Below are 13,861 nucleotides of genomic sequence, written 5' to 3' on the forward strand. Positions count from 1 at the left end.
GTCTATTTTTTGCTATACAAATTCTAAAATAGCCACCAAAACAATAATAGCCGAGCTGTTGGAGTTGGCTGTAGCGGCTCCGCATAAGGATTTTTTTAATTTATATGCATTTTACGTTTTTAATTACAAATGTTATATTGTTATATCTGAAGTCATAGCACAGTGACTCGAAAATCCAACCACAAAATTTCATATTCCAACTTCCACAATTCTGAAAATGTTTTGGTTGATCCTTATTTTCCTCTCTGTGATTTACAAGTTGCCATGTCCTGCTATGGCTTTGGCTCGCACTCGCAACCTCGCGAGCTCGAGAACCATCCGTCGCGCAGCGTCGCCATCAAAGTCACGAGTTTTGGGCGACAGCGGCGGCCGATCCCCGTCTGGATAACCTAATCCATCCACCACCTCCTCGCTTTCGCAATCAAACGCCACCATCAGTCCATCACGGCACGTCGGCGTCGCCACCTGCCCTGCCGTGGGTCCCCACGCTGTCAAAACCGCCCTCCGCGTACCAGTCCCCGGCCCCGGTCCGAAACCGCGCGTGTCGCCCGCCCATAGACAGCGTCGTCGGCCTGGTGCTGTAGTTTGGTTCGCCACCGGATCACCAACCCACACCCTGCCTCTTCGACCGAGCCAGAGCCAGAGCCAAAGCCGAGAGCCGAGGAGGTAAACGAAGAGGCCGCCATGGCGACGACGCGGCCGGCGCGCAGCGACCCGCACCTGCCACCCGAGGAGGCGGCGCGGGTGGAGGCCGAGGTTCGGGGCTACTTCGACAGCGTCGCGCCGAGGCGCCCGGCCAAGCCGCCGCGCAGCGACCCGTCGGAGGACGCCCGCGCGGAGCCCGCTGCCGTCGATACCGGGGACCACGACTTGCCGGAGCTCCGCAAGCTGCGCGACCTCGAGGCGAAGCCCCAGGTCAGAGACTCAGAGCTCTGCCTCTTGTTTTTTCCCACCTTCCTAGCACAGTAGCACTGGAGTTTTTGCTTCGTGTTTGACTGTGGAAATCGATCGGTCGGAGTGAGCGTGATGCCTTGTCGTGTGCAGAAACTGGTGTTGGACGGAGGAGGAGGGGATGTGGACGGCGAGGAGGAGTATGTGGAGACGCGGTACTACGATGGCCTCATAGGCATCGACAAGCAGCATCACACGGTAAGCTTTGAATATACCTGTGTGTGCACTCTTCAAGGAAAAAGTTATCTACCAAATTTACAAATAGTTGACGTGTCATGCTGCTGTGATAGGATTTGTGGCTAATCCCTTATGTCACTTTTGTTTCTCTCCTTGTTATTCATAATATTTTTTTGAGGAATTGTTATTCATAATATTGATGTTGTAATTACGAATTTATCAGCATATGCAAAGTGGCAGAACTTTCTTTCCATCATCTTAAGAAAAAGATACGCCATGCTGCTGTTATCAGGAAGCCGCCAGTAAGTTGGCCAAGTTTGTAGGTGCTGTTTAAGGATTTGTGTAAGTTATAATTCTATGTTATTCTGGATCCTTCTGAGGGTAATCAATCCATCCACAGTTACTTATTGTCCTTTCTTTAATCTTTCCATGTTAATTACATCTGCTGTCTAGTGTGAGATAGCTTTTGAACTCTTCGTTGCAATCCTCCAATCATAACTGCTTCCAAGAATTAAGTGTTTGTTCACACAAGAGCCTTGATCAACATTGATCATAGAATTTTCACTGAAAAAAGATTTAATATTTTTGAATTTGCTTGCAGAAATGAGCGCGGTAGCCAGAGAACCAAGAGTCAACTACCATTTTATAGTTTTCCAGTCCTCTTTTAGCACGCTGGCTACTAGAGTCAGTAGCTGTTTCCTTGGAAAGTGCTATGGATTAGGTTGCCAAATGAATCTGGAAATCAGGTTATCTTTAATAACATGTTAAGTACTCCCTTCATTCCAAATTATAGTTCACTTTGGCTTTGTCCAATGTCTTAAGTCAAACTTCTCTGACTTTGACTAAGTTTTAAGAAAAATATGTTAACATCTACAAATTCAAATAAATGCACTATCAAAACATCTTTTTTCAAGGAAAATTTAATGAAACAAATTTGATGTTATAGATGTTGGTGCATTTTTGTATGAACTCGATCGAAGTTAGAGAAATTTGACTTAGGACAAAGCCAAAGTGAAATAGAATTTGGAATGCATGGAGTGTGTGTTAGTCGCAAAATTTGATGGATTCTGAAGATTGCGTTTTGAAATTAATAACACGAGCATGGCTAGTATTTCGTTGACAGAGGAGTTTCAGAATAGGAGTGCAAAGAACATTTTCTTAATGTTAAATGCAGTATGTGAAACCAAGAAGCTGTATTAGCCAATGGACAATGGTCGAACCTTGAGTCTCCACATTGGTTATTTCTGATATGCATGGGTAACATGGTTTTACTAATGAGGAAGATAATTAATTTTGGAACCTTAGAACTGTAGGTTACTAGTTATCAACGTGTTTGTTCAATCGTTCCTCAACACCTATTTTTCCAATAGTGATAAGGACCACAGTTGCATTCTCCTATCTTTAGCATAGTCAGACTTGCTTTATGCATTAGTGTGGTATTAGTGGTATGACATATACGACACATATCAGCGTTTGGTCATCAATTTCTTTATGGCTTAAGTTCTAGTACTAGTATGGTTTTAGGGGGAACTGAGATAACAAAATGATACAGCTGCTTGCATATCGGGAAAAGAAATTACAGCTGCTTGTATATCGGGAAAAGAAATTACAGCTGCTTGCCTAGAGGAACTTTGATAACGAAATGAGCATTAGGTACTTACTATGAACTCAGAGGTTTCGATATCTTGGCCTTTCTTGGTGCTTGGTATTACCAGACCAAGAGTAATATGCATGATTTTTTTCCCTGTCTTGGCGGTTCTAGACAGTCCTAACGAGGACAATTTAGTCTTGCATTCTAATGTAGTATCATTTCATCACAGTTTGCCCTCTGTAGCATCGTTCTGGGGATATGTTCAACTCAGTTACATTTGTTTGCAGACTGGTACAGGCTTTATCAAAGTGGAGAGACCCAATGGTAGCGCCTTCAGCGTGACGACTAACAGGTACTCATCTGCCAGCCTTGTCCGCTGCACGAGCAATCCTGCAACAAATGATTGGATACCATCTTCTGAGACGGTATGGCTACCAACCAAAACATCAGCGAGCAGGTCAGCAACAAGCTACATCTTGTGATTTCTAACTGACCTTTTAATTTTGCAGGTCATCCCTGCTTCGAACAAGCCCAGCAGGAGCGACTCCTGACCGGACTTTCCTCCTTCAAGTGCTGTGAATTGCTTATCTATCGTTTCAAAGATAATAAAATGCACTGCTTCTGTGGATAGACTGATAGCAGCGTAGTGGAGGACGAGCAGAGGTCGAGACTCGACACTCTAGAGGTACTGGCAGTAAATCATATTACCGGGCGCACATGTTTGAGACCACATGTGACTATTTCAACGAAGAATGTGTACCGGTGCCTTGCTGCACCTGTTCACTACTGTTTTGAGTGTTGATAATGATCTACAGACCCTGAATGAATGTGACTGTGTGGATAATGAACTACAGACCCTTAATGAATGTGACTATGTGAGTAGTTTGGTACTTTGATGGTCAGCTGTGCGGTGTGCCCCGTCCTGATAAATCTTTGTGCAAGATGATGCGTCTGTGTAATATAGGATCAGTTGGCTCCTGGCAAGAGGGCCGTGGGACCTAGTGCGGGCCGGCCAGTCCCACCAGAATCGTCGTCGAAGCCTTCGACCGCCAGGCCCATCGACACTCTATTAGACTATGAGCATGAAATGGCCCGTTCAATAGCCATCAGCTCCTAGGTTACAGCTCCTAGGATGGCTTAACGGGCACATTACTTTGGATGCCTGTGCCCACAAAAAATATCAAAACCAACCATTAATCGTAATGGAATTTTGTGCGAAGTTTCCATATGATGATATGAGTTACTATCCTTTGACCTCTTATAATACGCCAAACATCCTTCTAATTGAAATGGAAAATGTCTACCGGAAAAGAATTATACATCCAGAATGAGCCTAATAAAAGCATGATCCCAAGGAGGATACCTGACATGTTCTCCCTCGCCCCAGTTCGTCGCAAGGGAAACGAAAGCCAAGATTTTCTTTATTAAGTATCAGACAAGAATTGCGAGCAAATAAAACACCACATTCTTTTAACTACTAGGTATATTTGTTAATTCAAGATTCCATTACTAATTGGAATAAAAGAATTAGTAAATCTGTTCCACCCAAAATAGGAATGGGTGCTAGGGTTATGGATTTATAATCATGTAATCAACTCGAACATTAGATTATAAGTTCATTCCATATCAGAGAAGAGCTTGACATTTTGTATTCTCTGGTTTAGAAACTTTTCTACAACTTAAATGATTTAATAATTTATTTATTTTAGTTACAATTTTTCTGTTGGATTTCACTCTACCTGTGGCGTTGGTATACAACAATCTTGGATGGGTTCCTAACAAGCTAATTTTCACTATCTTTGTTTTGTAGTTTTCATGTGTTTTTAGACACATGTTTGAATTTATCAGTCACTTGAATATTTAAGAGAAATAATTTGATTGTTCAATTTTTTATTTGATTAGTAGTCTTATTGTAGATTTTACATTGTGATGAGTCTTGTTTTGAGGAATGCATGAAGTAACCTATTTTTGTTATGAAATAAAGAATAAGGACAAGGATCCATAACAGATACTCCCTCAGGGTCTGTTCGGTTATTGTGGAATGGGGCCAAGAATTATTCCTACTGAATGTTATACAAATTAAACAATCATTCCGGCTGGGAATCGTTCCAGATGTCCGTTCAGAGGTAACCAAACAGGCCCTCATTCATAAAAGAATGCAATTCAACTATAATTTTTTATTAGTATTTATAATATCAAATAAGTATCATTAAATTGTCGTGAGACATATTTCTATACTATATTTATTTGGTATCATAAATATTAATATTTTTATTTATATATTTGGTCAAAATTTTAGATATGTTAACCAAATATATATATAATTGCATTCTCACGGTACTCATCATCCACATTCCGCAGCCGGATCGTCGTAACTCGCCACTCAGGACGGAACCCATAACCTCCGGCCGCACTGCGCCTCGGAGGCCGCCGGGCCGGCGCTCAGTCGGCTCATAGCCTATAGCGTTGTCGCGCTCTCCTCCGCACCCAAACACAGCAGGTTCGCACCAGATAGTCCACTGCCGTGCGCACCGGCGCATCTTCGCTGCGTTCGAACGGTAATTTCTTCGAACAACTGACATGCACGTCCTTTCCGAATGCTTGTCAGTAGTTTGCCCACATGCAAGATGCAGCGATGTTTGCACACGATTTTCACTTAGCAAACAATCAACCTCTATTTTATTCCATTCTTGGGGAGATACAAATAAATATTGGTACACTTTGGGATTCTGCGTCTGCACAAAAGAATCTTTACTAGCATTTAGCAAGTTCGTCTCAGTCAAAAATCAGGTCGCCGGTTGCGTAGATGTTGTAGAAGACGGTGGCGCTGAAGTAGAGCGCCGCCGTGAGGGTGAGGAAGGCCTGGAAGGACCCTAGCCACTGGACGAAGTAGCCGGTCCCGATGGTGCTAACTATGGCGGCCACCGTCCCTATGCCGTTCGTCAACCCTGTTCACGCAGCAGAAGATATGTCAGAAGTCAGATACAAAGCCTGATCACTGCGCTGAAGAGAAGTGGAAATTTACATACCGTGCAAGGATCCAGCGTATTTGGGAGCAATGTCCTGCTCGAATAAACAAGGAAAACACATTCAGTCAAATCAGAGAACAGATGGGTGGAAGTAACACTTCAGAAAGTGGAACATTGTTCAGGAGTTGAGGTGGTATGATCACTGATCAGGGCATGAAAGAAAGGAAACAATACCTGTATATTGCAAAAGTATCCGGCTTGGCAAAAAGAACTCAAGCTCAGGGCAGTGGTCATGAGAACTGCAGCAACTGATGGAGTTTGGGCAAATCTTAAACATAGTAATGACACACAAGGCCCCATGAAACCAATGGACTGCAGCAAAATAAAATCTGTGATGAGTGCTTTGTTTCAGGTTGTGCAATTGAGCAGTGCAAGGCCAAGGCAAATCTCAGGCAATGCTTTTACCTGCATAATTTTCCGAACTAGTCCAATAGAGTAACCAGATTTGATCAGGAAATCTGCAGAGGCTCCTGCAACATAACCAGACATAGCCATGACTGCCCAAGGTATGGCGCTGAACCATGCTGCTTGTTTCAGATTGACGTTATAAACCTGTTGTAGGATTATGGTTAGAAACAATTTAGAGTTGTGAGTGGTACAAATTAAAATGCTTTTGATATGTACCGTTTTGAAGTACACAGGCATCCACGACAATAGGACAAAATAGCCCTGCATTGTATTTTGAATTTGCAATTGTTAAAATTCATACACAATGTGGCCAAATTGTCATTTTGCTAATAGATCATCCTTACCCAGTTGTTAACCACATTGGCCAAAGTGACAGCCAAGAATTCAGTCCTTGAGAACAATTCCCTTAGGGATGGGAATTTACTGCCTTGGACTTTAGATCCAGTTCTTCCGGCTAGAATTAATTCCAACTCAGACTTGCTTATAGTACGGCTGTCAAGAGGATCACTTTCTACATTTAACATCCATACAGAGAGCCACAAGTAACCAAGCGATGCGAAGAAGGCAAATGTTCCCGAGAGGCCTATGTGTGACATGATGATCGGTGTTGCTAGGAAGCTTATGACATTTCCAAGATGGAATCCACCCATGGAAATGCCAACAGCTGTGGAACGCTCATGTGTTGGGAACCACCTGTTTCATGTTCAATGTTAGATAAATCACAACCTGAAATCTTGTTCAATTACATGGGCATCAAATAGAGGGCAGTTGTTTCATTTTTTTTACTTTGTAGCAACTAGAATTGATATCAGTAAAACAGAATGTAGGCAGAGAGTCCAGAAAGTATGGTAAAGAGATGATGAAGGCTTGTATGTGCACTTGAAAGAATGGGTCTAGACTACAATAACCCCAACTAGACATTCTTAATTTCTTTTCTGACTAGTTCTTTCAAGTTTCAGAGGTTAATGTTTCTTAAGCAAGGTTGTCGAAAAAACCTCAATTATGAGCAAATTCAATGAGTGAAAATTGTTACTCACTTTGGTAAGAAGGTGCTCATTGTCGGAAATGCAACACCTTCTGCAAGGCCAAAGAGTGCACGTACAGCAAGCAACATGATGGTGGAGCGGGAGGCGGCAAAAGGAGTGAGAATTGTAGCCAAGGACCAGAGTGCAGCAGCGCCTGCCATCACCTTCTTGCCGCCATATTTGTCTGCCAAAGCTCCTCCAACCATGGATGAGAAAACATATCCCCATAAAAACGATGACTGCAGATATGGTAAGAAAATTTAACCAGTCAATCAGCTTATATAGCATGATAGCTGTGCTTGTTCAGAGCTATAGTCATGCATTGGGAATTTGGGCTTAATGATTTGAGTCTTCAGCAAATTAAAACGTATATTTAGCTTCAGGGCATACACCACATGCAGCTTTTAGTTGACTGTTTCTATTATTGATCTTTTTTTTTGTTGGCAGTACAATCTTCCTGTTCCTCGTCACCAGGTAAAATTTGACCCCCAATAGCATGGACATTTCCACTAGCCCAATTATCGAATCTGAATCCTGTCTGTATATAGAACTTTGATGCCAATCAAGTTGCAGCCCCTTCACTGCATAATTTTGGATTGCTCCAAAAAAAATGGCCTTAATTTTTCCTATGCATTTGTATTCTGAAGTCTAATACTCCCTCCATTCTAAATTATAAAACGTTTTAGTTTTCTAGATACACTATTTTTTCTATGTATCTATATGTAGTGTATATCTATATGTATAGCAAAAACTAAAAAAAAAAAGTCAAAACGTCTTGTAATCTAGGATAGAGGGAGTACAAGCGAAATATATATTGTTATCTCCCGTGATAAGCAGCAAAGGCAAACATCAGTTCCCATTCTCAAATTTATCGTGCTCTGGTGACGTTTTGGTGACTTGGAGCTGCTCTGCGTGGCACACGACAAGCGCAAGACTGTAGTATGAAGCTGGCAGACCGGCCGTCTCCCATCACTGCAGTTCCGCATGCTTCCAAAATGTATGGGTTCAGTCGTTTTCTCATGGCGTCTGGCGTTAACGTGACGATGCAGGGTTGACTTTGTTGAGCCATGGCCATGAACAGGTCGTTCGAAACAACACATTTTGTTGTTCAGCGACAGGGCAGCAAATGTGTTGCTTAATTTCTTGCGAAAAAAAAGGGCCTTTGCTTGACTTCTACTTTTCCTCGCCGACGCACATAGATGAAAGAGGGAGAGGAGAGAAGGCTGTGGTAGGTGATCCACCTGGACGATGCCGACGAAGGAGCTGGACCATCCGTACTGCGCGGCGAGCGGCACCACGGCGACGGACATGACGACCCGGTCGGCGTTGCAGAGCAGCATGATGGCCGCCACCAGCGCCACCACCTTGGCGCGCTCGGGGAACGCCGGCACGGGCTGAACGGCGCTGGCCACGGCGGCGCCGGCGCCGGCGGCGGGGCGGACCCCGTCGAAGCTCGCGCTGCACATGGCGAGGACCTCCCGCCCGCCGCCCCGCCTGATGATCCTCGGTCCATCGCCGCCGAGCAAGCCGAGACCGCCGCCGCCCCTCCCGCTGCTGCTGGCGCAGCCACCGTCGCCGCCGAGCGCCAGGGACGAGGAACGTACGCGCAGCGTTCCCGAGCCGGCCGCCGCCCCGGGCCTCGTGGATCTGTACCTGACCGGGCTCACTGCGGACTTCACGGGCACGCACGACCTGACCGACGCCATGGTTGGTCAAGCTTGATCCAACAACCCCGCGCGTGGGAGAAGCCGAGCCCGACACACGGCAAGCAAGCAGGGGCTGGCTAGCTCTGCTTCTCAGAGGAGGATTGACGAGAGTGTCTCGCGGCGAGCCAGGCCCATGGCAGTGCGGGGGCGAGCGAGCGGCGTGCGCGGGCGCGGTTGATCGGCGGTTGGGTTGGTTGGTGGGTTAAATTAGGACCTCGCGGGGGACGACTGACGAGGCCACGACGGGGTCGAGCTGAGGGCGGAGGTGGCACTGTGGCAGCAGGCAGATCGGAGCGAGGGAGGAGAAGGAGACGACAAGCACAGGGAGAGAGTGGCCGGTTTGGCACTTCGGCAGTCACGTGGCTTTAGATCGGTTAGGAGCCGTTTGGTTGGTTCTGGCAAAATGGCAGTAGTGTTGTTAGCGGTGTCGGGCTGGTGTTGTGGTTGCTGGGCCGGAAGGACTCCGGGAGGGAAGGGTCAAGGATTGCGGGGGCGCCGTGCCGGCGACCGGTCCGGCGGGAACCACACCTACCACGGCTCGCCAGATTCGCCACCTACCCGCCCACGGCGAAAGCCAGACGATGGCTTGACGCGCTCGGACCCCAGCGGCCCTGGACGTCGACGGCCATGACCATCCTGATCACCAGTCATTAGTTTGGTGGCGCCAACACGGCGTGACACAAGTGCAGCTATGCTCGCGCCCGAAACCTATCTAGACCGTTGGGGCAGCTAGGGATTGTATCGAGTATTTTTTTCTCTATTCATTTGACTGATAAGTTATGACTGAAAATACTATTTACTAATTTATTATTAAAAAAATATTATTTATTAGTTAAAAAAATATGACTTATAAGCTAAATAAATATGACGTTTCTCTTAGCACGTACTAGTACACACCAACCCCCGTTTTCCTTAACCGGCCTGGTCGTCGTGGCCACTCGCCCGTCCTTGTCTCCAGTACATTCGCACTGACCACTGTATTTCATCTGATGGCAAATATAAAATTCATTTATGTTTTTATATATATGTCAAGCTTTTTTTAGCTTTAGACCACCTCCAACGACCGTTACCTAAAATACAAGACTCATTCTATATTTGAGTAGCGTTACAGGCAAATGATTCAATATCTATTTTTGGTCTTCTCCAATAATAAGACCCAAAAGAGAACATTTTTCTGTAAATGAGTCTTCAGGAGAGAGGATACTCAAATTTAAGTTATACCTCTCAGGACACCTAAAATTGGTCTTGGTATTCTATTGGAAGCTATAAATATTCTATTGAAGACTCATTTTAAATTTGGGTCCCCTTATAGATCTCCTGTTGGAGACAGCGTTGCTAGTAACTTAGGACAAGCCTAACTTAGGACAAGCCTAACAGGGGTAGTCGAATATGTTAGCCCCAGCTCTATGTAGACTTTTTGATGATTTAAGGCTATTGTCCTCTCAACGGAGGCTGCCCCCACGAGTCTTCGTGTGCATGCTACTTTTCTATCCTATTGATGTCACAACAGGCCGTGTTTAAATTACAGTTTTTTCACTCTTTTTTTATCATATCAAATATTGGACATATGTATGGAGTATTAAATGTAGATAAAAAATAACTAATTACACAGTTTGATTATAAATTACGAGACGAATCTTTTGAGCCTAGTTAAACCATGATTAAACAATAATTATCAAATACAAACAAAAGTACTACAGTGTCAAATTCTAATTTCTAACCCCTATCTAAAAAGGCCCAGAGTGATTCTTCCCCCACAATGCTTCCTCTGGCTAGTGCCTTGAACTTTTGTCAAATGAGGATACCGCTGCCTCTGCGAGAACATGTGACAGTCTGCGGGGCTATCAATCACGGTGATTTGGACTGTTGGCTCCGACGTGGCCTCTAGGGCAGCACGTCAACGTGTCGAGTTGGGCACACCCTTAGGACGAAGGCAATGTGTATGGATTAACTGGTTTTTTTGCGAATTGATCAACTCGTCCATATAAGTGGGGCTAAAATATGTGGGCTTTAGTTGCTACAAATTTTTTTTTGGCAATTTTAATGATGAGAGAGGTCCTAAAAATGCATCCCGTCTATCTAGAAATAAAAAAAATCATCTCCCAATTAATTTTTCCTCTTCATGTTGCCATTGTGTTCACCTTGACGAGTAATCACCCCTCTGCATCGCACGCCTGTCTCTCTGCACTACTGCTCATTGCTCCTTACCACTCAACTGCCCCTTGCTCCTCACTGCTCCATCTCTACACCACCTATTCTTGCTCGCTTGAGGTCGCTGCTCTTCATGGACGCAGCCACCCCAAACTCTCAAAAGCATGCCGTGGTATCCAAATGAGGTATGCTCCAGTGGTGGAATCCGACGAGGAAGCGCCAACAACGGGACTTGTGGAACTGGCGACATCAAGGTTCAATGGCAGCAACATCAAGCTTCATAGCAATGGCTTCCTTGAATTTCGACAAGCCCCTGGGTTGATAGCCAAAATTGTGTCCGATCTTTGTGTCAACACACTGATCTGGTGTTGTCGTCCTTTTCATCGGCGGTAACGGCATCTTCACTGCAGTGACAAGCACCTGGATTGTTGTGTGAACTTTTCATGCATGAGTGGTTGAACGCTGGAGTTCAACTCTTCCGGTAGAGGTAGGACTTCATTAGGGAAAATGTGGACCATGCCCCTCCCCTATGTTTGCGCAAACTCCATAGTAAAAGTAGTATGCTTATGTGATATACTAGTAAGTGACCATTATTATCATTGTGTTGGCCCCTCCTGCTTTTATGTCCAAGCTCCGCCACTGTCTTCCGATGCAGTAGCGGAGCTAGAAGCTTTTAAGAGCCCAAACAATCCTCTTTAGATAAAAATATTTAGCTAGCAAATTACAATATTCCTCTTTGATACAAAGAAAATTTTCTTTTGAACTTTGCTCACGAGCGTTGGCCGCCCAGGGTGGCCGGGCAGTGGCTCCCCACCACTAATTTTGGCAACTATGTGAATGAGTATGGAAATGAGTGATAAGAGTTGATGGAAACAATTAAGACGGGGATTTGATATATAGTTCCAACCCCTTATTTGGTTAGTTGAAGAAAATAAGAGGGAATTCATATCGCCTGTATGATGTGTAGAGTTTTGAGTATTATATAACAGGTCTTGATGGATGGTCAGGATGCATTCATCTTTCACTAAGACTGTCTCCAACGACGTTACCCAGACTCAAAATGAGGCGTACACAGTGTTTTGGGTAGCGATAACCACGATCCAACGGAGCACCCAAACAGAGTACCCATTTTGCATTCCACCCGATACGCAACGCAAATAAGCGTCTCCAGGGAGACGACGCAAATGTCTGACGCCCGTAGTGGTTGGACGTTGGCTAGGCGTGGCCGGCTCGGCGAGGCGAGCCCGCGACGGGGAGACGCCGGCGCTTCCAGACGGGTCCACGGCGGGGCACGGCCGGCGGGGCAAGGCAGGGAGCGGCCGCGGCGAGGAGCAGCCGCGCGGCCCAGATCCGGCTCCCAGCGGTCCGAGGAGGGAACCCAGGAACCAAACGCGCCCCTGGTGAACACCCAAGCTCCACCGCCGCCAGATCAGCTCCATGCCGCCGCCGCCCTGGACTTATCCATTTCTCCGGCTGCCCTACGCGCCCGCGCTCCACGGATCTGGAGAGGCCTAGAAGGATCTAGAAGGGGAGGGCGGCGCGGAGGAGCTTATCTGGCGGGGAACGAGCGCCGGGCTGCCCCTCACGCGCGTGATGGGAGGAGGTGGCGAGAGAGGTGGAATCGCCGGTGAGTACTCGCCGTCGTCGGCAGCTCAGCCATTCAACGGGTGGCGCCCAGACCTAGCTCGCCCCCGCGGCGATGAGTAGCGATGCCATGGAGGCGGCCTGGCACGGAGCTGGACGCCATGAGGTGGAGGCGACGCCATGAGGGAGCGGACGCGAGCACGAGGTCCACCGGAGGAGCAGCGCCGCGCACGGAGAAGGCGGCCTGGTCGTAGGAGCACGGCGACGGCGGTGTTGAACACCTTGAACGGCGTGGCCACCTTGCTCCTCCTCCTCGCCGGCTTGGGGCGGCGTGGATCTAGAGCTGCCGCCTGGGGGGAGAAGAGAGGGAGAGATCGAGCGGAGAGAGAGGAGAGGAAGCAGGTGAGGACTTGCGTAGGCCGTTGGAGAGGATATTTTCTGCATCCGTGACTCATTCACTGTGTATAGCCTAAATTATGGTTTGGGTCTCTGGTTTGGGTCTCCATCGTTGGAGATAGTCTAAGAGTATAATTCTCACTCGGTTATTGCCCCTTCCCCTGAGAAGTGATTGTGAGAGTTAGATGATATGTCTTGAGAAGAATTTGAGAATTATATAACAAACTTCAACCAAGAGTATTCAGTTATTTATCATAATACTGTATAACTCTTCACTCGGTTATTGCCACTTGTAATAACGTCAACCAAGAGTATTTGAGAGTGAAGCCGGATCATTTTCTATTATTATTATTAAAAAGGTTGATTTTTCTTTTTCTTTTTCTTTCTTTCTTTCTTTCTTTCTTTCTTTCTTTCTTTTTTTTTTTTGCGAATTACGCGAGTAGACTGGCTGATGTTGCGTAACTTGGCGCTTCTACGTCCAAAGTTGTATGGGACCCCGAAGAGTGGATGTGATTTGGACTTAACTACCGAAGTTGACGGCCACCGGTCACCTTAAGTGTGCAATCCAATCTTGCCTACATTTCTTCGGCTTGTGCTCTGTTTGGTTCCACAGACCCGTGCGTTGCACTGATCAAATTAAAAATGTTTCGTAGAGTCCAGCTGCGGTGGATAATTTGAAAGGGCAGAACAATCTGAATCATTTTTCTTTTCAATAGTGACAGAAGAACTAGATTGTATGTGTCTTTGGTACCGAAACACATCTTTTCTTTTTTGTGTGACGAACTGAGCCGGCGGCGATACGGCATGCTGAAAAATTGACACGTTGAACTGTATCGAGAGACA

The 13,861-nt window shown here is 46.0% G+C and overlaps 2 protein-coding genes across 2 annotated transcripts; one reads left to right on the forward strand and one right to left on the reverse strand.

Annotated features, from left to right (window-relative positions):
- Positions 1–563: 563 nt before the first annotated feature.
- Positions 564–3,612, forward strand: LOC136512692 (uncharacterized). Its single transcript, XM_066506669.1, has 4 exons — positions 564–915; positions 1,045–1,149; positions 3,007–3,144; positions 3,229–3,612. Exons 1-4 carry the CDS (start codon positions 685–687, stop codon positions 3,268–3,270), a joined length of 516 nt encoding a protein of 171 aa, XP_066362766.1. The 5' UTR covers positions 564–684; the 3' UTR covers positions 3,271–3,612.
- Positions 3,613–5,373: 1,761 nt separating this feature from the next.
- LOC136512292 (probable anion transporter 2, chloroplastic) lies at positions 5,374–9,444 on the reverse strand. Its single transcript, XM_066506259.1, has 8 exons — positions 8,423–9,444; positions 7,194–7,420; positions 6,501–6,849; positions 6,373–6,417; positions 6,154–6,300; positions 5,923–6,060; positions 5,749–5,782; positions 5,374–5,667 (listed from the first exon to the last, which is right to left on the reverse strand). Exons 1-8 carry the CDS (start codon positions 8,885–8,887, stop codon positions 5,495–5,497), a joined length of 1,578 nt encoding a protein of 525 aa, XP_066362356.1. The 5' UTR covers positions 8,888–9,444; the 3' UTR covers positions 5,374–5,494.
- Between the last annotated feature and the right edge of the window lie 4,417 nt (positions 9,445–13,861).

This window comes from Miscanthus floridulus, chromosome 16, assembly GCF_019320115.1.
Source record: "Miscanthus floridulus cultivar M001 chromosome 16, ASM1932011v1, whole genome shotgun sequence".
NCBI lineage: Eukaryota > Viridiplantae > Streptophyta > Magnoliopsida > Poales > Poaceae > Miscanthus > Miscanthus floridulus.